This window comes from Lutjanus erythropterus, chromosome 11, assembly GCF_056507025.1.
Source record: "Lutjanus erythropterus isolate fLutEry1 chromosome 11, fLutEry1.hap2, whole genome shotgun sequence".
Classification (NCBI taxonomy): domain Eukaryota; kingdom Metazoa; phylum Chordata; class Actinopteri; order Lutjaniformes; family Lutjanidae; genus Lutjanus; species Lutjanus erythropterus.
The window spans coordinates 6,711,304-6,737,213 of NC_139327.1; the positions used below are offsets into that span (position 1 = coordinate 6,711,304).

The 25,910-nt window shown below is 39.5% G+C and overlaps 1 protein-coding gene across 2 annotated transcripts in view; it reads right to left on the bottom strand.

Annotated features, from left to right (window-relative positions):
- The window catches only part of slc8a2a (solute carrier family 8 member 2a), a 34,414-nt gene that overhangs the window by 1,407 nt on the left and 7,097 nt on the right, over positions 1 to 25,910 (bottom strand). The window contains exons 1-11 of one of the 2 annotated variants that reach the window (XM_084730595.1): positions 20,909 to 21,125; positions 12,792 to 13,198; positions 11,356 to 11,493; positions 10,718 to 10,945; positions 10,362 to 10,640; positions 8,953 to 9,387; positions 7,144 to 7,505; positions 6,155 to 6,258; positions 2,895 to 3,007; positions 1,770 to 1,869; positions 911 to 1,183 (exon numbers count right to left, since the gene is read on the bottom strand). In XM_084730595.1, the coding sequence (XP_084586721.1) occupies positions 911 to 1,183; positions 1,770 to 1,869; positions 2,895 to 3,007; positions 6,155 to 6,258; positions 7,144 to 7,505; positions 8,953 to 9,387; positions 10,362 to 10,640; positions 10,718 to 10,945; positions 11,356 to 11,493; positions 12,792 to 13,136 (2,377 nt within the window). In that variant the 5' untranslated portion in view covers positions 13,137 to 13,198; positions 20,909 to 21,125. Of the gene's footprint in view, positions 1 to 910; positions 1,184 to 1,769; positions 1,870 to 2,894; positions 3,008 to 6,154; positions 6,259 to 7,143; positions 7,506 to 8,952; positions 9,388 to 10,361; positions 10,641 to 10,717; positions 10,946 to 11,355; positions 11,494 to 12,791; positions 13,199 to 20,908; positions 21,126 to 25,910 lie in introns of those variants that run through there. The other variant, XM_084730596.1, reaches the window with a different exon arrangement.

Below are 25,910 nucleotides of genomic sequence, written 5' to 3' on the forward strand. Positions count from 1 at the left end.
TGTGACTTTGGTGTTTTAAAAGGGTTTGTTTAGCAAAAACTAACCAATTGAGGCAGTGGTAGACTAGGAACTCCTGTGTTCTGAGAAGTAAAATTACTAGAGAGAGATATATTTGGCTTATATAACAGACGCTTCCAGTGAGAAAAGAGTGGAGGTGGGTGTGGTTGGCAGTCAGTTACTAGTCAGTGCCAAGTTAGTTGATTGACATTGCTGGTGCTTTTTTGCTAATTGCAAATCTCCCATTTTTATGCAGTTGTGTTCTGGACCTTGGACGACTGCTGCTCAATACAAAATTAGATCTTTGCCTGAGATCATTATTTTTGAAGTGGATCAGATGTGCCACAGGAGCCAGGCAGCCAAGGGCACATGGTGGAAAAGTCTATCGTTTTGGTTGGATTCTGATAGCAGTAGTTGAAATAAAGGCATTCTGTTTGTCAGCAACCGGACGAATCTGTCTCTGTGCTGGGGAACCCACAGTGGTAGCGAGATGTGCTACAAAAAGGCTGTCTGATGGCAAGGTAAAGTGGAGAAAATATTCTAAATATAGTGTGCACTGAAACTGACATTGATTGTTTTAGGTGGCTAGAATATATTTTGCTGCTGACCCTGTCCACAGCAGTACATTGATTAGCTTCCTAAACTGGTGCTTCTCAAAACTGGGGGTGTACCGACCTCTAGCCATTGTAGATAATACACTGACTATGGATAAGTACCTCATACAACCCCACTCCAAAAAATCCACACTAACCCTTTAACACAACACAATGCCCTTTCAGTGCTTCTTACCCCACAGACTTCTGGAATAAATACAACAAACTTAAACTTTTCCATTACTATGTGTGCCTCCCAGTTGGACATTTGTTGTATATTGCAAAAAAAAAAACTGAGACTCAGAAGTAAAATCGCTTACCAGGCAGTGAAGTCCCCAGCGCGACAAAAACCACCGCAGTGACAGTGTCCCTGAGGCCGATGGTGCAGCCAAAATGGGATGCAAGGTCTCCAATAATGGCTGTTAAGAAACCAATGACAGAGATTGACACTACAAAGCATGCCCAGCCATTCAAGTACTTGGTGGGTGGGATAAAAGCAAAAAGAATCTTCCAGAAAATGCACAATATGTGCATGAAATAGTCGAAGCAGTTCGGCGGTCGCTGCTCCTGTCCCTCCTCCTCATCTCCATCACCTGTTTCAAGAAGACACAGGGCAGGTAAACCAAACAAAGCAACACAAAGCATATCATCGTCCACAAGTACAAACTTGTAGTGTCAAATTAAGCTGTAAAGAGGAGAGTGCTAACCAGGTGCAGTCATATAATCAATGTCCTGGCTTTATTGTGTAGATCAAACTGGTTTTCAGTCTCATATCCACTGATTGCTTTTATAAGTCTTTTTAATTTTCACTGTTAATTTCACTCTGTTTACACTTGTTTTGATATGGGGTGAATTCTAAGTGCTAGGCTAAGACTACCTTAAGATTAAGTCTAAGGCTACCTGGCTAGTGACTGGCAGGTCAAGGATCATGTGGATGTGGCAGGGAATAATATACTTAGGTAGGTTGTGTCATTTTATGAATATCAGTTGTATTTAATGGTTAATCTACTGTATTAATCTAATGTGAAAAATAACATAGAAAGTAGAGCCACCAAAAATGTATTCTTACATTCTTACAACTATGTCTCCGACAATACTTTGCTAGATTCTGCACAAAATTTCTGATTACAAACAGTCAATATAAGAAATAAAGAAAAAACAATCATTAAAGCCACTGACCTGCACTGACTGTGACTGCTTCGATGAACTGTTCTCTCCACGACTGAGTGCCAATCACTGAAGCCAGATTTGTGTCCTTCAGGAGTTTGTCCACTGTGCTCTGTTACAACACATTCAGTAGGTCAGTATTAAGTAATGACAGGGTACTATCCATTTCATCTGCAATATATTGTAAGTTGGTCTGGCAGCTATGACAAATTGTTTTTGTCTCTTTAAAAAAACATATTCTTGCTTTTCTGCAGCCATAGGTATAAGGGTAGGTGGGTAGAGGCTTTTCTTCAATATTGTAAAGACCTAAGACAGAGATAATGGTATGTCTGATCTGTTTTTTTATTTTATGAGACTGTTTACAGATACAGTTATTTATGATGTTGATGTCACTTGTAAATGTGATCACAAAACAAAATCATAAAACTTTGCTTTATTGTTTTATAGGCTGGATGATGCAGAGTCTTGCAGACCTACTGCGATATTCAAAGAAATACATCAAAAATGAATAGTTGCAGAGCTAACTGATCCAACCATTTCATATACAGCACACATGGATACACACACATTGCCTCTGTGCATCTCAATTCTAGATGCATACAATGCATGAGAAACACTGAAAATGGAAAATGGGTGATGTGATTCTGCAGTATTTTTGTAATCAGGACAGTATCATGAGAGTTCTATGAGATAGTGAGATGAGAAAAGTCAAATCAGCCCCAACACACACAGCATGCTGGCAGAAACTGTACCTGGTCTATTACTCCATTGGGAGTCTGATGCATAAGAGGGTATAAGGTGGTTAATTAATTAAAACACATATACTTTTCCACAACTACAACACAGATTTTTTTTTTATATCTGTAACATCCCAAACCCTTGCAGTGTTCATATTTGTTCCAGACTTTTTTATAAGTTAACTTGTGTGCCACCCAAATGTCAATTAATGCAGATAGATATCATATTTCATAAATATATAGTCTTGAAAAATGCAGTCATAATAATACTTTATGATCAGCCAATGATGGTAATAAAAAAAGCTCTGGTTATATCTTGTGATGAACTTAAACTGAAATATACTTATCTGGCCCTTGTATTTAGATTTGGTTTACTCCCTCCTATCAGTCACTCACACACCTTAAACTCACAGGACTCCTCTATGATGACCTCCAGCCTGCTGTGCTCTCCAAGAATGGGTTTGCCCATCTCAGCGATCCTCCGGGCCTCCTCCTCCTCAGGGGTGGGGTTGCCTGTCAGGGAGCACAGACATTCAATTATCAAGTCTATAATTTATCATGAAGTTTTACGAAACACACACACATCCTAAACATCTATCAAGGGTGCAGGCCCACACCTGATACATAAAGTTTTAAAAAACAATTTCAAAAAGGTGCTGTGACAATAACCATGTTATCCAACCGAAGCTAGCCACCGTACTCTAACCACCTGTGGTTGTCGCCCCACCCCAAAAGGCACAGTGGATGTGCCTTTCCTGAAGGGTCACAGTAGTTTATGCCTCCAGCAGTGTTTCTGACACTGCCCACAGAGCAGTAGTGGGACACCCTGCCCTCAGAGGTGGTCTGGCGCTCACTCCCAGGTCCCAGCTAGTACTGGAGACATACTCCAATCCCATCAGTGGTACTGGCCCTACTCCAAGAGGCAGCCATATGCACCCCCACCAGTGGCCCTGCAGCTATCACGTACCACAGGTCCTACCACAACAACAACTAGGCCCTACCATCAGGACTTGTCCTGGCCATCTCCACAAGTGGTGGTCCTGGCATGACCCCAGTATCAGCAGTAGGACACACAGTGCCATGTCCCACCCCCTGTGAGCATCAAGTCCCCACTTTCAGTACCGACAGCCGGCCCAGACAGCCATGTTAGCCATATTAGCCATGTTTCCACCAGGTGGTGTGGGGCTAAACTCAACTCATTTTTGGTACCTCTACTTCATTTTCCACTGCATATAGTACTCCCCGCTTCACTGCTCATCTTTTCTTCTGCTCGGTGCATTCACTGTCACTATCTGCCACTCACTCTCTCTACCTCAACCACACACATGAAAAGGAGCAACACTGCTCTTATAACATCATCATCATCATTTTTGAATAAAAATTGTAGTCAGGATTGGCTGGTAGCTTGGTTATTTACAAATTCAGGGTTTCAGGCCCGGTCCAACCACTGCGAGCAGCGGGCCGTGCAGTAACAGCCTCCGCCCTCAGGCAGCACAATTAATCAATAAATATTTGCTGTCTTCCAGGAAGCAAAAGTAATAATATGCTGATGTATATTACAGCACAAACCAAAGAGTAGCGTAAATGGAGCTAAAGCTTTCAGAGTGGTTGACAACAGCAATGAAAGACTGAATCCAGGTTTAAGCTCCTCTTTTAAACAAATATACACACAATGTCAGGGAGTGTTATGAATATTAACTATATCTAAGTTAGATTTGATGCATTTCAACTTGTTAAAACTCTAAACATTTTTGGAAAAGAAAAAATTAAGCAGAAGAAGAAAAGTAGCAAAATCATTTTTGCTATAGGAAGCAATCTAATTATTTTTGAGAAACAGACTAACTTTACTGCCGATGATGAGACTAACAGTTCCAACTGTCTATTTTACAGCCTAGACAAATATGTAACTTCACAATAATATGTTGGTATTTGAAAATGCTGCACACTGCACCTTAAACACCCAAATCTACACCCACTACCCTGGTTACTTTTTTCATAGAATGGGACTGTACGAGTGTACCTCGTCAGATTCAACACTCCTAACATCAGAGAACTGTGTAAATGATCCGTTTGAGCACATTTGAGTACATGTGCATGAAACTTACAAAATTAGCATAATTAACAATCCCTATAATACCATATAAGGCTACGCTTCCTGTCCAATATGTCAGAAGTGTTAATTCATGAAAATGGCATCAAAGAGCATTCATTTATTAATTTTCTGTAACCGCTTATTCCGTAAGAGTCGCTGCTAGGCTGCTGGAGCCTATCCCAGCTGACATCGGGCGCAAGGCAGGGTACACCCTGGACAAGTCACCAGTTAATCGCAGGGCTAACACATAGAAGACAACAACTCACACTCACATTCACACCTACGGCCAATTTAGTGTCACCACTTAACCTAGAATGCATGTCTTTGGACTGTGGGAGAAAGCCGGAGAACTCGGAGAGAACATGCATGGGGAACACAGGGGAGAACATGCAATTCCGCACAGAACGGCCCCACCCCAGCAAGCCGGGGGATTGAACTTGGACCTTCTTGCTGAGCAAAAAAAAAACAAAAAAAAACACTAGTTTGGAGGCTGAAGTGACCCACACAGCAAGGCCAAAAATGACTGGATGGGAAGAGGTGAACAGTCCATCACAGAGATGGAAGACACAATAAGTATTACAGTAAGTGATGGTGCAGTAGGATTATAATGACTATAACAGAGGATGTTCAAGTACACAGAAACTTTATAAACCTGCAAGATAAGATATATATCCAACACACCTGACAGTAGGTAATACATCAATTTAATGATGATAGCCTTCATGTGTAAATTCAGAATTATATCATAATTTGAAATGAAGTAAAAAAGAATAATGTTGCCATAATTATGAAGTGTAATTCATTTTTCAAACTCAAAATTTCTTCAAACTAATGAAATATACAGTCACTAATAAAAAACCTTGGTTTGGATGACAGCAGACTAACTACGACTAGGTGGGACCACTTGTAAATTGTGTTTGTACTGCTGAGAAAATTCAAATACAAGAAAACTGCTGAATCCAACAAGTTCTCCTAAATCACTTGTACAATTCACTTCAGAACAAATCTGTTCATGCGAGTGGTTCTTGAATGAGGCCCAATGTTTCAATACAATATAACAACTCTTTTCCTGGGGTCTAATATATTAGAGTGGCCTGACAGAATCTGAAAATCAACAGAAAAAAGAAAGTGAACGTACTGTTCATGCATGTGCCTACACTGTAAGCCTTTCCACTTTTAAATAATGAATTATATTTCTGTACATTATAAACTAGTGTAATTGACTCTTTGGCCTCCTCTAACAAGCACATATCCAATTCGTGCGGCATCCTTTTAACACATTCAGGTAACAGCGAACAGGCAACTAAAGGATACTAAATTGATAATTGGCTGCAGCGCCTGTGCTACAGTGAAACAGAGACAGAGTGAATGGCAGTGTGTAATCTTCGGTTACTGGCTCTGACGCAGGTGCCAGGCACTCAGTTACTGTTGTTATTGTTATTGTTTTGATACTTGATCTTGGATATTGCTGTCATCTACTTGGAGTGTGCTATTTTATGTTTAATCTCACACTTCATTATGATACTCATGAAAACACATCACTCAGACATTAATGTTCACACACTCACCAGAGATCCCGAGCTTCAGCCATTTGGGGTCCTCGAGCACAATGAAGAAGTTTTCCTGCTTCTCGTACTCCTCTACATTTATGATATGCACTTTTAAGACCTGACTGGAGACACACAAACATACACAATTATTTATTTTTTTTCTACAATTAAGAATTAGGTACTATTAAATATAATGAACATGGAAGGTGGATTAACACACAATACCTGCACATCTTAAACATCAAGCTCTACCATCTAAATCACATCGCAAATTGAAGTGACCTAAATAATTAATCACAATGGACCCTTAAATAATTCAGGCTTAAACAGAGTGTGCTCTTGCTCCTCAGTGTGCCAAAGAAATACAGCTAAACTAAATGACTTGTAGTGCAACAATATTGTGGTTAATCAAAGTCTGTAAAGTTCATTTGTGGGATACTTTGACAACTTCCAGGAACTTGGTGGGACATGATATACACAGTATAAACACACCATAAAGGTCCCAGCATTAAATAATAAGGCTACATACTGTTACACTTCTCCATTAACAATAATCTACATGTTGCCTCAGTCTTTACTGTGCAGCATCTGTTGACGGGCCATGTTACATAACAGAGTCTTTCACTAAGTGTACAATTAGTCCATGTGCAAACACAGCTTATATAACCTGAAACTTTAATGAGAAAATGATCTGTCAGCTTACATGGGGTGACTGGAGGTTCCCACACCTGATCGGAGACGGGATTATCTTTGGGTGTCAAGTCGTCAGGTAATTCTGTCTAAAAGGGCCTCCTTCACCTGGAGTGGGTGACTGATAACCCATAGTAATCTCACAGTGAGGGTCAGGTGCATCTTTCCTAAAAGCACTAATGGGCCAAAGTAAAAGCATTGAGGATGCTGTGTGTGTGTCAGTAGATTGATGTTTTAAGGAAATATATCCATCAGACACTGTGGCTCCTGAAGTCTTATTTCCAGCTCATTACTTCTGACTGCTGATGGTGTCTCACCTGGTCTGTTCATTGGTGAACTCCAGCTCCCCTCTAGTCTCCTCGTAGTCCACCCCAGCCTTGGCAGTGCCATCTTCTGTATGGTATGGCACAGCAACGGTGCCCCTGGAGCCTGAGTTCCTCACCACTGTCACTGCCAGTGTGCCTGTGCTCTCACTCACCCTCAGCACTTGCTGGCCAAAGGTGAAGATGCCAGCGTGGTCATCATCCAAGATAGTTACAGTGGCCACCAACGGCTCCACTAGTCTACCCTTGGGTGGATTTCCTGTCCCTTCATTTCCACCCTCTTCTAACCTCAAGTTCTGCAGGCGCACAAAGAAATGCTCGTCCTCCTCAAAGATGTCGTCATCCAAGATGCCCACCTGGAGAGCAAAGAGTATTTTATGTTCACTTTCCTCATGGACGCATGAGGCCATAACAGTTTTAATGCAATCACATGAAACTCACTTCAACTTTCAAAATTACTATTCCCACTGATATCAAATCCTGAAACATTAGTGGACAGAACAGTACTATTACAAATCTGGGATCATTAAAAATTCTGTGCAGTTCATACTACAGGAACTTTGTTTTGAGCTTTGTTTGTTATGTCACTTCTTTATATTTTAGGATTATTGTTACAGTTGACAGTGAAGATTTACAGGAAATGCAGGAAGTGAAATATAACAGCAGTGATTTTAAATTGACAATAACAAATTCCTTCATGCCAAAGGTTAACTTCGGTATTTTTCAACCTGGACCCTATTTTCTTGTATTTTTGTGTTTGAGTGACTAAAATGGACAACAATTTTTCAGAATTGTCCTGTACTGAGCAAGACCACTGCAGCTGTTAGCCATGAGATGGACTGCAATGTAATCCCTATGGAAAGGAAAGGAGAGGAGAGACAGACCTTTTTGTTAAAGACTAAGATCCATTTTGTTTAACCATAAACAGCTGATTTGTCACTTTCACCAAACCACCAAACTCCATTTAAAAAAAAAACTCAATTTACAGAAACAGTAATTTTATCATCATGAGACATATTGAAAGTCAACAGAAACAAAATAAAACCAAAAACATTTTGGTTTATCTTTCAACTCTGCCAATGATCACCAACTCTGGTTTGGATAAAATAAATCCTTAATTCAATACTTCAGACATGAAAATATTATGGCTGTACTGACCATTTCTCCCTGCTAGTTTTCTGATGTCAGATCTCAACTTTGCTCATCCCCAGATATTCTCACATCTTACACAGTGAATTAAGGGTTTATTTCAACCAAACAACCACAGCTGGTGATTGCTGGAATAGTGGAAATACAAGCCAAGGTGGCTTTTTTTGGTGAGTTCTTTTTTGTTTGTTTTATAAAATATTCTTTTGGGTTTTTGTGCCTTTAATTTATAGGACAGCTGAATGTGACAGGAAAGGGGAATGGCACACAGCAACAGCCGATAGGCAGGAATCTATAAATGGAATCTGATAGCTTTGTTGAGTGATTTAACAGCTGTTTCTGGTTAAACAAGCGTATCTTACTCTTCAACAAGGTGGTCTATCTCTGGAGGAATTCTTTCCATAATGTTGTCAGACACTTAATGAGTGACAAAATAAGCATTTTTTTAGTGGTTGTACTTTGACATTTCACAATTGCCCCCAAGGATTACACTATAACCTGTTCTGCTGGCCACAGTTCAGTACTTGATCAATTTAAAAAACTGTTGTCATTTAGGCACAAAAAAACATGTGAAAATATTGTCCAGGTTTGAAAATACCAAAATTACCCTTTAACTAAGATGTCTATCTTTCACAGTCCCCTCTTCCTTTTGCTCACCTTGATCTCTTTGCGGGTCTCTCCTGGTTTAAACACCAGAGTTCCCTGACTAAATTCATAGTCTACCCCAGCATTGGCGGAGTGATTTTCTGTGCAGTAGTCCACATAGAAAGTGTTCTGACCTGTGCCACCCTCAAGGATCACTCCGAGGCTTAGAGAGCCACAGCTCTCTGTGCACTTGTACTGAGCACTTTCAAAACAAATGTGCGAACATGTGGCTATGTCAGACTCCTGGCCTCCTGCACGACGTGTGTGCTCAGAAGCATGTTTCCTTAATATGTTGCCAACACCGATCATCATGCGTGTCGCCTGGACACGGTAGAAAGCGCGACTCTTCTTCTTCTGGACCAAGGCAGAGTAGTTGGCCATCTCAATCAGCTGGTCCAGATCTTTGTCTGGGTGTTTCTCCTTCAGGTCTTTCAGGATGCGGACCATCTAACCAGAAGAGGAAAACATATTTATAGAGATGTATGTTGTTGCCAAATGTTGTGTGAAAAATGCTGTAGAAAAACAAACTGCTCCACAGTCTGTTCAGTAGTGGCAGTTACAAGTTCAAGTTACAAGGAGTTACAAGGAGTTTTCATTTGACTACATAGGCTGGGTGAGGTAAGATTCGACAGCAGACTGCAGAGTTTATAATGGCAAAAGTATTGGTGTGTCTGGGGACAAAACTTTTCAAATTTGCAGACTTATGAAAGGACCTTTCTCAAGCAAACTTTGGAAACTCCTTCTGCTAAGCCTCCTACTGATCAACATTCTTCTGTTCAGACTCCTGCTGTCTGCACTCCAGCCATTCAGAGTCCTGCTGGGATTGAATCTTACTGGACTCCTGAAGCCTGACATTGCCCTTAAATTCCTGTTACATAGCTTTTAAGTTTGAAAAACATTAGATCCAACAGTGCGTCGACATTCCCTGCTGTGAAGCTGTAGCTTCTTCTTTTCTTCTTGCCTTTTAAAACTATTACTAAGTATTCTTTCCTCTTTAAGAAGAATATTTGCTCAAACTTGGGTAAAAGCGCTCTAATTACTTGATTCAATATAGATATCAAACCTGACATTAGACATCACATTGTTAAATCTTAAATCTCAAAACCTGTGTCTACAACAGCATTTTTTTCAGGCTGCACACAAAGTATTGGCAGTTTGGAAAGTGCTCAATTATAACTGTTCTGTTTTGAATATTATGAATATGCTTGAATTTGTATCAAAACATTCAAAGCTAATATGAACAGCTGGGAAAATAAAGTTGCAATATACATTGATTGCCATGAGTATAAAGGAATTTTCAATTGCATTTACAGTAGTTTAGATGTGATGAAGAGAATATGGAATTTTTTGGTTAAGGTACCTTGAATGCTTGAATTTGTCTAATAAGGTTATACGAACCCTCCCTGTGCAACTTGTCTTACCTCATCTTTGTTCTGGTCTAGTTCATTGCCTGTCTGCACAGAGACGGTCACCCCGGAGGAGTTTTCAGGACACGCGCTGCCGTCTGAGAGCTTTCCATCCATGATCACGTCAATGCCTTTGGGCGCAAGGTCACCTTCCATTTCCACCACGATGCCATGCCTCTTGTCAGCACGGTAACGCTTGTGCATGTATTTGTAGAAGAGTAGTCGACGGTCAGCGATCCAAGCCAACAGCACACACACCGGAAAATAAAGCAGCGTGACGGCAGCCTCCCACACCTGATGACACAAGCAATATGAGCATTACATGATCTACACATGCAAATTATTATTATGTACAGTCATCAGAAACCCACCTCTACAACCTCAGGTGAGATGACAGCCAGTATGAGGTAGAGCCAAATGTAGGCAAAAATACTCCAGAAAGCCGTAATAAAAAACACTCGCAGGTGTTTGATCTTGCGAGACTCTCCTTCAGGGATCACCCCGACACACAGACCAATTATCACAAACATATTGAAGGCAGCGCTGCCCACTATGGTGCCCGGACCGAGCTCCCCTGCATCAAAGTTGTGCCCACACACCTGTCAACATTTAAGGGACAAAACACACAAATGTCAGAATCAAGATCCATAACAACAATCTATTAGAATAAGCATTTTTGAGTAAAGTTAATCAAATATTAAATATCCTGGGTGGATATGTGAGGCAAGTGTTGCTCAGTGAGGTGGGCCACCCCCTCTGATTAGAGAGTGATAACATCCCTTAGAAATTTTTATGTTAAAAAGTCCCAACCAGTTGTCTCTATGTCATTATTTGCCGAAAGGTTCACAATGATTTAAAATGACAGATGGAGTGTTGAGATATTTTTAAAAATGAAATGCAGATTTTTATAGATGTGATAAGAATTGTCAATATTAACCCCACTGGAAGTACACTGAAACAGTTTTTGTATGACTTCATATGTTAAAAGGATGTGAGATGCCTTGTGTACCTCAATAACAGAGAGCAGGATCTCAGGCGCCGAGGAGCCCAGAGCCATGAGTGTGAGGTTGGACACGGTCTCATTCCAGACTCTCACTGTCTTTACTGTCGTTTCACCGTTGGGTTTGGTGATGGTCACCTCTCTCTCCTACAAGGACAGATGTTTGTGAAAATGCCAATGATGGTGTGATCAATGTCACAGTATGATAAGATTAAAAATTTAACACAAACATCACATATTATGCAGTTTAGAGGATTGAATATTATATAATTACAGTTTTATTAGTTTTAGTTCTTCGTTCTTAGAGCATTTGACATGGACAACATGCCACATGTGGAGAATCCAGGAGTTGTGAGAGATATATGATATTTCTGTAAGTTTCACTGGTGTCTAATTTTCTCCAAGGCTTGAACAGAGAGAACCAAAGCTGAGTAAGGGCTTAGCAAAGTAACCAAAACTCTTGGCTGCCTCAAACCCAGTGAGCAGGAGGCTGATACCTGGATTACTTGAGTTATGGTACAGAGATACTGTGATGCAATGACTTGTAAATCAGCCTTCTTACAGGGGCTTCCAGTGCCAGTTTAGTTGGTTTGCATTTTTATTTTTGAAATTTATTGTTATGGTTTTTAATGTTACACTATTCCACTTCATTATCCAATAACTGATGTACTACAGTAAGATAGGATTTAGAGTATATTGCTTACTTTAAGATCTGTTTAATCTCTTTTAAAATTTAGAGTGCATAAAGGCTGAGAAAGTTGTGGTTTAATTATTGTATATGATGGCCATTTACATTACCTGTCACATCCCATAACTTGTTGCAGCAATTTTTGGATTAATGCCATTTATTAAACAGATTTGGTACAAACTTTAACCATTTTTGACCACCTTTGAATTGATAAAAATGGTCAAAAATCCCTCCAAAATATCACATTAAGACATAAAGTCCTTGAGTAAAACTCATGCTTCGTTTTGGTATCAAACATTTTTGAGATTTTGAGATTTCTATAAGAAATTTTCTTAAATCAGAAAATTTCAGTGATTGGAGTGCGAGCACTTCTGTTCTAGGAAATGTTCAGAAACCCCCTTATTGCACTGTATTTAGGAAAGACAACTTTTATTGTGGCCTCACTACAATGAAATGGCTACTGTGGTCCACAACAGGCCCTGAAAGACAGTAATGTTGGCTGCAGGCATAGGTGTTGTGGAGTTGAATTTAAAATTATCAGTCAGTCTTAAAGCAGGCATTTGTGACTCTTGCTGACCAGCAGCCACTGTGGGATGCTAAATGATACTGAATTTCCCAAAATTCAGAAAATCTGAGAGAGTAGAATGGCATCATCACACACACTATTACTGATGAAGTAAGAATGGAGGAGCAAAGTTTTGCAATTAATTAAGGATAGCCACATTTTATTTCTTAAGAATACGAAGTACAATAATACCTGAGAGGTAATGACTTCAATAGATGCCATGAAGCGATCTGCGATGATGGACACACCCAGGAATATGTACATGAGAGAGACAAAGTAGACAACTGCCCTCCCTGCCTGCTCCCCAACTGGAGGGTTGATTGGCATCCACACTGGCAGCATGATGCCAGGTTTACACACCACAGCACCTGAACATCGCTTGCCTGACCCCGTAGTGTTACTAGAAGACTGAGGCTGCTGCTCAGGGCCAGATGCTCGCTCCACAACCTGGGGACTGAAGGAGGTACAGGGATGGACCAGGAGGAGTGACAGGAGGAGGAAGAGCAGTGTGGAGAGGTGAACGGGGGAGTGTCCCATGATGTCCCTGAGTCAGGAGGTGCCTGGAGGTAACTGGGGACACGCAGGGCCAGAGGACTCTCCTGGAAGAACAGAGAAAGGGACAGTGTTCTAAGAAAGATGTAAAAAGGACAACAGCAGATTTACAGTGCACCTTGTCTCTGTCTTAAGAATCTTTTACTTTTATATAGGAAGCTCTCTGTCAATCGGTCCACTGAAATATCTCAACTAGATGGATTGACATTATTTATTTTATTGTTTATAGATATACATAGTGGTAAATAACTTTGGTCATTTGTCCAGTATTTAAGGTTATGACCAATACCTGCAAAACTAATGACATTCCATCAGCCTCAGCTGTACTTTGTGCTTAGTGTTAATTTGTAAACATTAAATATGGCATATATGGCAAACATTGTACCTGCTTCAGCATGTCAGCATTGTCTTTTTTATAGGCTTGGATAGTATAAAGAAATCCTGATGGTATGATTTTTATTACCGTCCTGAATACAGACGTTTCTCTTTTTACTAAACTGATAGTGAGAAGCTGTAATACAGTAGTGCACAGTTTACACTAGCAGGGAACAGGTTCAGTCTCTGTGATGCAGCAAAGCTAAGCTGACAAATGTGGCATCTGTAAGATACTGCTTACAGGAGTAATAACTAGTAGTTACTAACTGGCCCTGGGAGTATTTTGGCGGTTGTCCCAATAATAAATGTAAGCCAGCAAACACGGCAGGCTACACACTGGTCAGAGCAAAGAGGGTCCAAGAAGCATAGCGTGGTGAGTGAACTTTTGCATTTATGGTGGCAGAGAGTGACGGTGAATGTGCGAGGAGGAAAAGGTGAGCAGTGAAGTTGTCAGTCTGAAAGCATATGTACAGCAACAGCACTGTAAATGTACAATGTAGGTTTGAGTTTGTCAGTGAATAAAAGGTGCAGCTTCTCAAGCCCGAGCAGAGCACCTCTGTGCATGCACCTATGTGCACGTGTGTTGTTTCTCAGCTGTGGGAACAGTGTCGCCATAACGATCAGCTTCGGCAATGTTGAGCCGTTTTACACAAATACCGCCTACTACCATATACCCTGGTAAAATGTCAGGATGGTATGAAGATATGAAGAAATAACCACTTATGCTCACACATACACATATTCTCATATCATATACCTCATAAGACTGCAAACATCAATTTTCCAAGAATTAATAGTGGAATTTGCGTGAGCCATCTTGTTTCCTTCTCATCTGTGTTAAGAGTTGCACATGTGCAGTACCGATCAGAGCACAAAGCCACTAGTGTGGCTGAAGACTTTTAGTACTGTTAAATGAAACAATCATAAGAAGAAAAATAGTTTCATGGGATCAAAAACACCTGTATGATGTAAAATACAAAAACACTGACATGCAAAAGGCACTGGATTTTTTTGTCTGGTTCCAGACAGACTTTAGATTTGCACAACCTTTTTGTGTAAAATACTTCAAGAACATAAGGATGTAGTTGTAAAACAACTGCACAAGTGTTTCTACTCAAATCACCATCTAAACTAAATCCTTAGCCTACTGTATTATTGCCTTTTTATTTCTTTAATTTTTATAATCAGTTTTGTGAGCAAGGTGACTATATTATATAAGTACAAGTACAGTATGTGTGCCTTACTAACACTTGCCAATCCAATGTAATCCAATGAAATTCCCAGCAGGTGATGATCAGGCACAAACTATTTCAGAGATGTCTTTTGTTACTGTGCTACACAGTTAGCCAGTTTTATTTTTTTTACCACTGACACAAAAGCCTGTCATTAGCAGTTAAGAGTAAACTGATCTGACGGAGAAATCTTAACAGCATATCAAAATGACCTCCGAGAAACTAAAACCAGGTTGTTAAGCTATGCAGCTCCAGTAATTATCATTCTCTGGCACTAATCGTTGAACCCTGTTGGCAAGAATGGCTAGTGCTAATTTACAGCTTAGGCAGTGGTTTTCTGCCTGCAGCATTGTGTTACTACTATGCACTTTGATACAACTTGTGATGCTACTTGAAACAAATTTACAAACTTGAAAAGTCAGATTACCAGTTTCTTTATGGCAGCTAATGCTGACATGATATCTGGGGATAAAAAAGAGTCCTTACCAAGTAATGCCCACAATAAGTGCAATCTGAAACAATCATTAACTTTTGCCACTGATTACCTACCCTCTTTATTATCTAAATCATTACCAGTTAGGCTTACTTTAATCTGTCACTATCACTCCTTGACACCCATCACTCTTAAACTGCATGAGTAACCCCTGTGTGTGCTACCATAACTTATTTATTGGCCATTACAGGTCTTATAACTAATCACTCAGTTGTGATGTTACCAAGCATTCTACTGCTTTCAAATACACTCCGTCTAACATTGTTCCCTGTGAAGTTCATACTGCAACACAGTATTTTGTAGGGAAAATACAAAAACCGCATGGTACAATAAAACCACTGCAAGTCCACAATACACTATTTATCACAATATTAAAAAACAAAGAAAAATGACAACTTGAAATGTATCAAATATATATATTTTTTTATCAAATAATAAATCTGATGTGCACAGCATGTTCTGTGCGTATAGCCTAATACTAGTTTTCCCTTTTAATTGAAAGTGCATCTACTTTCTTACCTTTCTTTCTTTAATAAAATAAAATAGAAGTAGTCAGCCATGAGTTAAGTGGGAAAAAAAACTAAAACAATGCAGCAATCAGTACCAGACCTTTCATAAAATAAAATAAAAATATTAACATGTAATATCACAGTAGATATTGTCACAGTATTTAGACACTTTTTATTGCAATATTGCAATACTGTCACAGTCATTTTTAGGGCAAGGCCTATAAATACATATTTTGGGGTGCATCATGGCCAAAATGTAGGGCACCAAGCCAACACCAGTCATCAGTTATCAGTTACCTTGTGTTTCTGCAGTTCTGAAAAAAAAAAAAACATTAACATATAGTAACAGTGTTTGAATTATATGAAAGCCCATTTCCACCACTGTGATTGAAAAAAAAAGGTCCTGTAAGTCATTATAATGAGAAACTTTACCAAAATAATGACTCGGACACTTCCTATTATTATTTTGAGAAAGTCTGTTAGTATTTTGAGATACTAACTCATTATTTTCCCCATCATATTGGTGGAAATGGGCTTCCATGGAATTAAAATAAAGCTCTGTGTGCTCACTGGGGAAAATATTACACCAAACTCCCTTTAAGAAATATGACATATTAACAATTCCTTATTTGTTTTCAAGAACACAGAACGTCTTGTCAGTTCAGCATCAATATAATCCAGAGAAAATGAGAAAAATAGAGTGCACTGAAAAAATTCTGTGAGATGTTCTACAAATATAGATATTAAAACTGTAGTGAGAGGTGTCATGTCACTGGTATGATGTCAACATGACTATCAGCAGATCATTTTTGGGACCTCGCAAGTCACACGGAAAAAATAAGTGAGCATGAGCTGTGTGACTGCTCTAAACTATTAATATGGGTGCTGAAATGAAAAGCAACAGGTTCCGCAACGCACATAGGCTGCTCTGTACTTATTAAAATGAATTACTATCCACTCTAGATAGTAACTGTGTTCATATTACTTGAACACAGCATGTGCTAATGCTTAAATGTATTACATCTTACATTTGAAAAATTAGAGTTATTTTAGAGCATTTCTAAAGTGTGTTTTGGATTAAAGGAAGGCCTAGCAGTGTCAAAGCACAGACATGAGAGGATAAATAGAAATGTGTAGCAGGCAGACTACAGTGTGAGCTCATCTGAGGATGTATGGGTGTGAGTAGAGCAGGGTGGTAGAAAGCTTTCAGTCTTTCTGTTCTCCTCCTGGACCCACCACCTCCACTCCCCCCGTGCAGGTGACACTGCACTATTGTACATCGTGAGTTGAAACAGATACTGGGGTGCTGCATCTTTGATGCAGCTTGAGCTCTGCCAGCTCATTATGGAGTTGTGATTCAGAAACACAGCCCAGAGGGCCCGCCGCATCACATTTCACTTTCCAAGGTCTGCTATGGTTACCACGACCTCAGACAGAGGGCCACCTTACACCAGCGGGTGCTGAGGTGGGTGGGGGGTAGGCTCACCAAAAATAACTTCCTCAGTGTTCATATTTTGACAACAATAGTGCACCCGTAACAGAGTGATGTGAACCTTGTAATAATAATGTTCATCTTCATGATCAGATTAAGTCTTATATGGTGACAACATTAAATTATTGTACCATTGATGGTCTGTAACAACAGCCAAGAAATTTAGATAAAACCTGTAATATGCACTAACTACACACAGATAGAAACTCTCACACACAAACTAAACAAAAAGCACAAGTCTTGATCAAATGCTTCAACAATTTTAACGTCACACCTAGGCCACAGGAAATAGACTGTATTACATCCTGTATTAGGCCTATATATTTCTAAGAATCCTAAGTGTGTGTGACACGCTTCAGGTCCAAATGCAGATTTGCTCTGCATGGTAAATGATTTTCCTTGCAGATGATCTATGGAATGCAGCAGAGCCAGAGAGGGTAACATCTGAGTGCTAGATAATCAAGAAGCCGGTCCTGGAAGAGCTGGATGCATTATTGATTAATGCATTCACCTAAATATAGCGGGATATCGCTTCCTTTCATGTCACCTACAGTACAAGCAGCTCTGTAATCATCATTCAGTAGAGGAGCCTGGTGGATTTATCAGCCAGACATAAAAGGAGCACTTCCTAGTCTCTCTACTTGACAGATTGAATAAACAGGGCCAGATTACTGCCTTTCCAAAATAGATCAAAGCTTTCCTATGCAGTAATGTCAATTTGAGATAACTCTTTTTGAATTGGCTCCAGGACAATGAGCCTTTTAATGTATAATTGTTGCTTCAAAAAGGAATAAAAAAAGATTAAAATGTTCTATGTAGAACTTAAAAAAATCCTTGTCAACAGCGGTGGCTGTTAGGTGAACAACAGACAGCATCCTGTTGCTTGCACTCATGCTGGCACTCTATAGACATGAACAAGCATCATCTTGGGCATCGGCCAAAACAAGGACATGACATGCACAATGATCACTGAATGCTTGGAAATAAATCACAATCACATTTAGGATAATGATAGTGTCGGTAATGTTCCAATATCTTATTTGGATCATTTGTTCCATGTTACTAACTAGCTTGATGTTTCCCAATACCCCATGAAGCAACCACCGCCAATCCCAATCACAGAGTCAAGCCACAGCCAGTCAGCCAGCCCCAACTTAGCTTAGGTTACAGTTACCAAGTTGGCTGCCACAGCCTTGTATCACTCTTGGCTTGTATAAAGCAATAATTAGCTATACATCTTTGTGTAATCTGTTTAATTTATTGTTGGCTAAAATCAACACAGTCTGTCTTGTATGTACAAGTTAGTTTAATAGATCATGTTTGCTAGAGAAGTAATTTGGCAGCTATCCAACTAATATATCCACTCAGATAGTATTTTGCTAGCGATAATGTTAGTGAGCAAACAAGCCACTCTGCATGGATCCCCTGATGGCCACTCTGCAATGCAAACTGACAAAAAAAACAAACAAACAAAAAAAAAACACCTGCAAACCACAAGCCAGCCAATCTACCAAACAGATCAGCAACAGAAGTCTGAATGAATTACCTGAAGTTATCCATTCAAGACAGTATTTTGCTACATTAGCTAGCTAGCAATTGGTCCACATTTGCAAACAAGCTAACATTACCCAATATTAGCCAGCTAAAACCACAATATCACACAGTATTTCACATGCTTTTCAATAATGTTAGCTTTGGATTTGACCTTGTTTTGGACTCTTATGGTAGTTAATGTTAGCAGACTCCATTTCTAAGTTTGTGTTGCACACTGTTAGTACTATAGGCAAGCACATTTGGGAGCGTGCATAAATGTCACATCCTTTGGATTTTCCCATAAAGTTTGTCTTTTACATCGAAATCAGTGCACAGACTGTTACAGGCAACCAGGAAAGTCTAATTTTTTAAACTACGTTGCAGTCCGTCCACACATTGGCGATAGAAAGCGATTAATACATGGCTGTTGCTTCAGATTCTTTCATATTGCACCTTTAAAAGTTATAAACCTTCATGTTCAAAGTTGAAGCTAATGATCAAGATGAAGCACAAAGCCTTTCTTATGCCTGGTGAAGGGGGGTCGTAGGGTGTCTTTCGACAGATCTGTGGTCTGCTTGTCCTCTTAGTGCACAGTGAGCTGGTTGACAGCTCATCTCCCCTTACTGCCTCTGACACAGCCGCTATCTGTCAGCACCCTCGATAAGTGATTGCCTGGGATTATCTTACACTGATAGGAGTGTCAGCATAATAGGAGTTAGCACCTTTAACAGTTTAATATTTCCTGCCTCTACCCTGACAGTGTGGTACTGTCAAATGAGGGATGTTCTTTTTCACGAGCAGAGCACTGTCAGGTTTGAGGAGAGGAGGGAAAAATTATTCAAGCATCATTAATAAGAATAAATGTACTCTATTTTTAAACTTGTCACCCCTTTCTAATATGGCCTACAAACTGTCAGACCTGATGACATGATTAGGGATGGGAGTCAAAAACTAGTTCCAGTTGAGAACAAGTTTTATATGGACAAATCCTTCAAAATCTTGTGCTTCTGAGCTTTCTGCACATTGCAAAACAATGATATCAAACTCAGCGTCTACACCACTGGAAACTTGCTACAAGAAGGACAAAGCGGAAAGCTGGTCCAAAGCATGGCTTCATTTCATGTTACATGTAATGTCTGTAAAATTATAATTTTAAGCCAGGCTGGAGACACAAGCAATATTCTGAAACATCTTTCTACATAAAATATGCTTAAATTTGAGGAATGCCATATTTTTAATACTATGCTTTCCAACCAAGCAGTAATAAATGTGGTGTAATGTTGATATAAAGGGCAGTTTGTGGGTGGACATGGATAAGGCTTCAGATTTAAAATTCCAACACCACAGAAACAACAGGTCACTATTTATATGTATGTATTTATTTCTTTAGTACTGTTATTATTGATAATAGTTTATTTCTTTAATAAGTATTGTCATCTGAGGGGAAAAAGCCTCACCTTTTTTTAAGTTAGTCTATATAATGACTAAAGGGTGCACAATATTCATGATTGTTTTTATTAAGGTAGTGGCAGGCACTGATGACAACTGACATCAGTTTCACTGACAGTTTAGATCAGTGAGGACATTTAAGACCACAGCAGACCACAACAGACTGCAAACTGAACACCAACATAGAGCACTTTCACTCTGCCAATTTAGATCAGTGAGAACATTTTAGACCACAGCAGACAGCAAACTGAACACCAACAGGAGATGAAGAGGGAGAGACAACATCTGGACAGTTCATCGTGACTTAGAATAATGCAGCGCAATAAACGTTTCATGGAGAAGACGATCGTATGTTTGTCACGGAGACAGATTTTTGTCTGCAGTGTGTATACCACAGAACTGTACAGAAACATCGGGATTCATGGTAATAAAAATTTATATCACATCGACACTTCACACACTCTTCCTCTCCTCCCTACAATTATGATTAATCGGCACATATAATTAAGTATTTAAAAGTACACAAATCAGACCTGGAGTGACAAATCACCACAGAACTTTACAGTAACATTATGATTCAATAAAAAGTTTTCATATCACATTGTCACACATCCATATTTACACCCATTCTCCCTCCCTCCCTCTCTGCTGTAGATCGGCTTTTATTCTTTTACCTGTTTTCTGTTGGTGCTGCAGCTCAATCAGCACTTGCTCCTTCCCAGCACACCTTTTTTATTCCATTTAGCACTCTCAAAACACTTACAGCAGCTGCACATAAACAACTCTAATCCTCATTTGACGGTCCAAAATCGATACAGGTTCAGAGTGGGAGCATTAAGGCAGTTTGACGCACGTCAAAACACTTCATAACAGTCTGCCAGTACTGAGGCATCTAACTGGCAGTCCAGCATCGTGGGTAGTACAGCTTGTCTTAAGTAGTTGGATTTACTTGTTCACCAATTGTTCATCCATTACTCTCAAGCAGCTAACTGACACTGTGCAGTGAATATTTGCGCAAGAGATGTAACCATCACCTGGAAAATTAGTGTAATCCTGACATGCAGCTGAATCATCTCGTGATTTTATCCATTTGGTTTTAGCTTTGGGTACATTTGTGTTAATATGTAAACTAAAAAGCATTGTTTTGTGCAAGAGAAAAAACTCCTAAGATAACTTTGGTCCAGTTTTACAGACCATTCAGAAGCAGGGACCTGAAACATGTCTGTAACACACACACACACACACACACACACACACACACACACACACACACACACACACACACACACCTCAATCACCATTCCATAACTGACGGGATGAAACTGCATTGACCGCACAGCTTGAACATTAACCTATATGCAGATTAACTAAGATCAGCTTTCCAGGATGTAGGCTACAGGTAAACCAATAACATCCCATGTATACATTTCACACACAGCCAATCAAAGCCTGTGCTTGCACTTAATATACACAGTGGGTTTCAGGGTTGCCCTGTTTTCTGGTGAACACCGCACTAAAACATATTATATGCATGCACATACATGGAAGTGCACGGCAGCCTCAATTGCAGGGTTACTGCGAAAAGCATTTAACTGTTCCTACAACAGATGTAATACTGTCAATAACATTTTATAGAGACTAAATAACAATATAAGGTTACTGTTTCAAAATCAAAGAATAATCAGAGAAAAAAAAAGGACAACAAAATTTGTAAATCCACACATCCACACCCCTTCTAGAATCACACATCACAAAGTCAAACATTTGTTTAAAAATTCTTCAGCAAATATTAATATCTGAATCTGATCTTTATGAATGAAAACTAATGCAAAGAGTTCTTAAGTGAAAACATTTTGACATGGGAAAGTGGCATGTACAAACAGCTGTTCTATGGTTTGCAGCCGTCCCTTCCCCTGTCTTTCTGTCTCTGTTTCACCGCCCCTGTTGTTTCCTGTCTGTCAGTCGATTTCTACAATGAGGGGAAAATGGAATTAGGACCGAAAGTTCCATTTACTGCGTGTCAGACTCACACACAACTAACAGCACACACAGCAAGTGTTTATTAGTGGAGACAGCTGCTCAGAATTTCCAAATTAAAACACCACACTGACATCATTTTTACTATTATGATATTTCAGATATTTCAGGAACTGTGATGTGCAGAAATTAAAATATAACTGTAACTGAACAATGTTTTAGAGCGCCCCCCCAGTGTCTCAAAGCAGGCTTTCAGGGGAGCTTGTGTCCTTGTCAGAATAGCCAAGCTCCTCCTCGCTCCCCATAATTAAAACTATGCACTCAATCACCCAGTGAAGGGCCATCCTAAAATTCAGACTATAGCATTACTATAGCTGTCTACAAACAAAAAGGTTAATTTACACATCACGAATGACTGTTGTACAAACTTTTTCTACTAGCTGATATCACGAGATGCCAAAAAAATCGCTGTTAGGCACTGAGCAGGTAGTATACAGTGGGTTTATCAGAGCTTTTTTTTTTTAAAGGAAGCTAAGATGCTACTAGTTGTTTTGGAAGCATTTGGATGGTCAGACTGATTCAGATCTTTCTTTCTTTTTTTTTTTGCTCTTTCATAATACTGTAAAAGATTAAGGCCATTAAAAAAAGAAAGAAAGAAAGAAAGAAAAAAAAAAAAAAGAATATGTAGTTTTTTATGTGGCCTCTCCCAACTCCAACTGTCCTCCAACCATGACAATCTTCTTCTCACTCTCTCCCTCATCTGCTCCATACCATACGTTGAAACGTCTGTTGTCTGTCTCTTGGGTGGATGCTCAGCACTGCCCCTAGAGGCCTGGAGCACTTCCATTGTATGATTGGATATATAGCATTTTCTTTTTGCATTTGTTTTCTTATTTGCCGCACATTTCTGTATATGCTGGGTTTTCCTTTTGCATTTGTTTTCCTATATGCAGCATGCTTCTGGATTTGCAGTGTGTTTCTGTATATGCCGCGCATTTGCCCTTGTTAGCCACCGTATGATACAGTATAAAACGCATCCATAACTGCACAAAACAAGTTACACATAAATCAAGGTAGTTAGGTGGTCTCTCTGTTTAACTGTCTCACTGTTTGCAGTTAAAGTAAAGAGAGGAAAGAGATACATGCCTTTAATAAGTAACATGGGGCTTTGGCTTGCGGCTGTGGGCCTGTCAATGAACCCGATGAATCAGAGTGTAAGGTAATCTACTAGGCCACACAGTCACACAGACAGACAGAGACAGAATGGGCCAAACCACTAATGTGGCAATAAAGATATCCTGTGGAGGTTTCATTGAAAACAAACACGATTTTGTTCAGATTCATTATTGCCCACTTTTTGTGCTTGTACTTCATATTTTTCCCATCTCAGGCTGTCAATTTGGAGGAAGACCTCTGTATTTAACTGGCAATAGGCCTGTCTGTTTCACCAAGGAAAGAACAATTGTCTTTCTCAAATTTTCCTTTTATTAGGGATGTACTGTATCCTGTTTTTTTAATCGGAATTAACTGTCACTTAATGAAATTGTGTTTATCATTTCAATATAGAAAAAAGTGAGAAACAATTCTTCTCAACCCTAAAAAACAAAAAATGTTTGAGATGTTTGTGTAAATCAGAAGATGCAGATAATTAATATTATTAATAATTAATAAGAGTTTTACATAAAAGGGCCCTTAATCTTGGCCCCAGGTGAGCCTATGCAAAGCAGACCAGGGGTTGTTAATGAGTCTTCATGACATGAAAGTTTCTACAAAGCAGTAATGACCAACAAATTATTTATTTTTTACCTCCAAATAATTCTTCTGTTGCCTATGTTGAAAATCAAACCTTCGAGATTTCTAAATACCCTCATACACTGTGATACTTTGATACCTCCCAAACTCAGTGCCACCATGACAAAGTACAGGCTGCAGGAGAAAAGGTGCAGAGACTTGCAAAGCCAAAGTACAGTGCAGGTAGACTTCATGTCTGCTTGGTATAGAAAATGAACAGCTAACGTTAGTATTCGATTTAGCTAAACCAGTAGAGCTAGTTCAGAAATGATATGCCAAATTCTAGCCTCGTCTGACTGCTGACATTTTGCCATTCATTAGTTTTCCTGGTAAGATTTTGGCACGTTTTTAATAGGGCTGGGTATTGTTAAGAACCTCACGATTCAATTCGATTTCGATTCTTTAGGTTTCGATTCGATTCGATTTCGATTCGATTCGATATTGATTTAAATTCTTCAATATCGATTCAGTAAGAAGTAGAAATACACAAATAATTAAGAGTACCTGTTGGCAATTATTAAATATTTATTTTCATGCCCATAACACATGTGGTACGTTACTTCACATCTTTGGGCAATAAAACATCTGAAAATAAAACATTAGCAGCACCATAATAGCTCACTTGTGCATATAAACCTCTGTCTTCACCTCTGTGTACAGCTTCGGGATGGTGACCTCTGTCATGTGTTTTCGTGTTGGTATAGCGTATCATGGTTCAAGTGTGTGTACCATCTTCTTAAAACCTTCATTTTCCACGACACTGTACGGTCGAAGGTCCTTGCAAATGAAGACAGCCACGGACTCTGTTAACTTCTGTGCGCGGACAGAGCTTGGCGGTAGTTTGCAGACATATTGTTGTTGTTTGGTCGCGTGCAGCCTCCGTCCTTAAAACGCGAATCACATGAAGATGTTGCGCACAGCGTCCCAAATGGCCAGGAGGTGAATCGATTGCCCCAGCCCTAACTGATAAATTTTCACATCAATTTAATCATTTGATGTTCAATATTCAGGGTCAGTTTGGTTCTCTCTTTAATAATATCCAACTGTGGACAAGCTCTGAATGACAGGGCATTAAGTGGGGACTCTTGTAAGTAGAGGAGGCACAGAAATGCAGCACTTTGGCCTCACAGCAAGACAGCTGTGTGTTTGATACCTGGTTCAGATAATCTGTGTGGAGTTTGCATGTTGTCAATGTACCCGCAATAGGCTTAGATCATATAAAGGCATTACCAGGCTATTAGAAAAATCCTGACAGTATGACCATAAATCGTAAATATACCATGAGCTGAGCAGACAAACATGGCATCTAGGGATAAAGTTGCATGACTAACTACTAAAAAAGAAGAAAAACAAAGCTGTAACTCTGCAACTCTGCCAACGTTGAGGAGTACTACAGTACAGTGGAGTACAGTCAGTTGAGCTGTTTTCCACAAGTTGTCCACAAATACCACCATAATACCATATACCCCAGTATAATGCCAGAAGGCATGAAGGTATGAAAAAATAGATACCGCCAAAGCCTAGCCTGTGTGGATTTCCTCCAGGTGCTCCATTTCCCCCACCATGTAAAACATATATCTTAGGTCAATTCTCCAGTCAGCGCCCTTGACCAAGGCACTGGCTTAGAAGTGGAGTTGGTCCGTGGGCGTTGCACAGTAGCTGCCGATTGTTCCTAAAACTAGGATGGGTTAAATGCAGAGACTGAATCTGAATGTGTAATTGTATTCTGTATGGTTTTGTATGCCACAATTAAAGCTGACGCTTTCACTTTTAATTCCTGTTTGCTCACATGCTATATGTGGAGCCTTCTGCTAGATAATAATTTATTTAGCCATGCAGTCGTCATGAATAAACATTATAGTTTATTAAACTGATTTTGTTTAAGAGATACTGATTGGGAAAATAAAA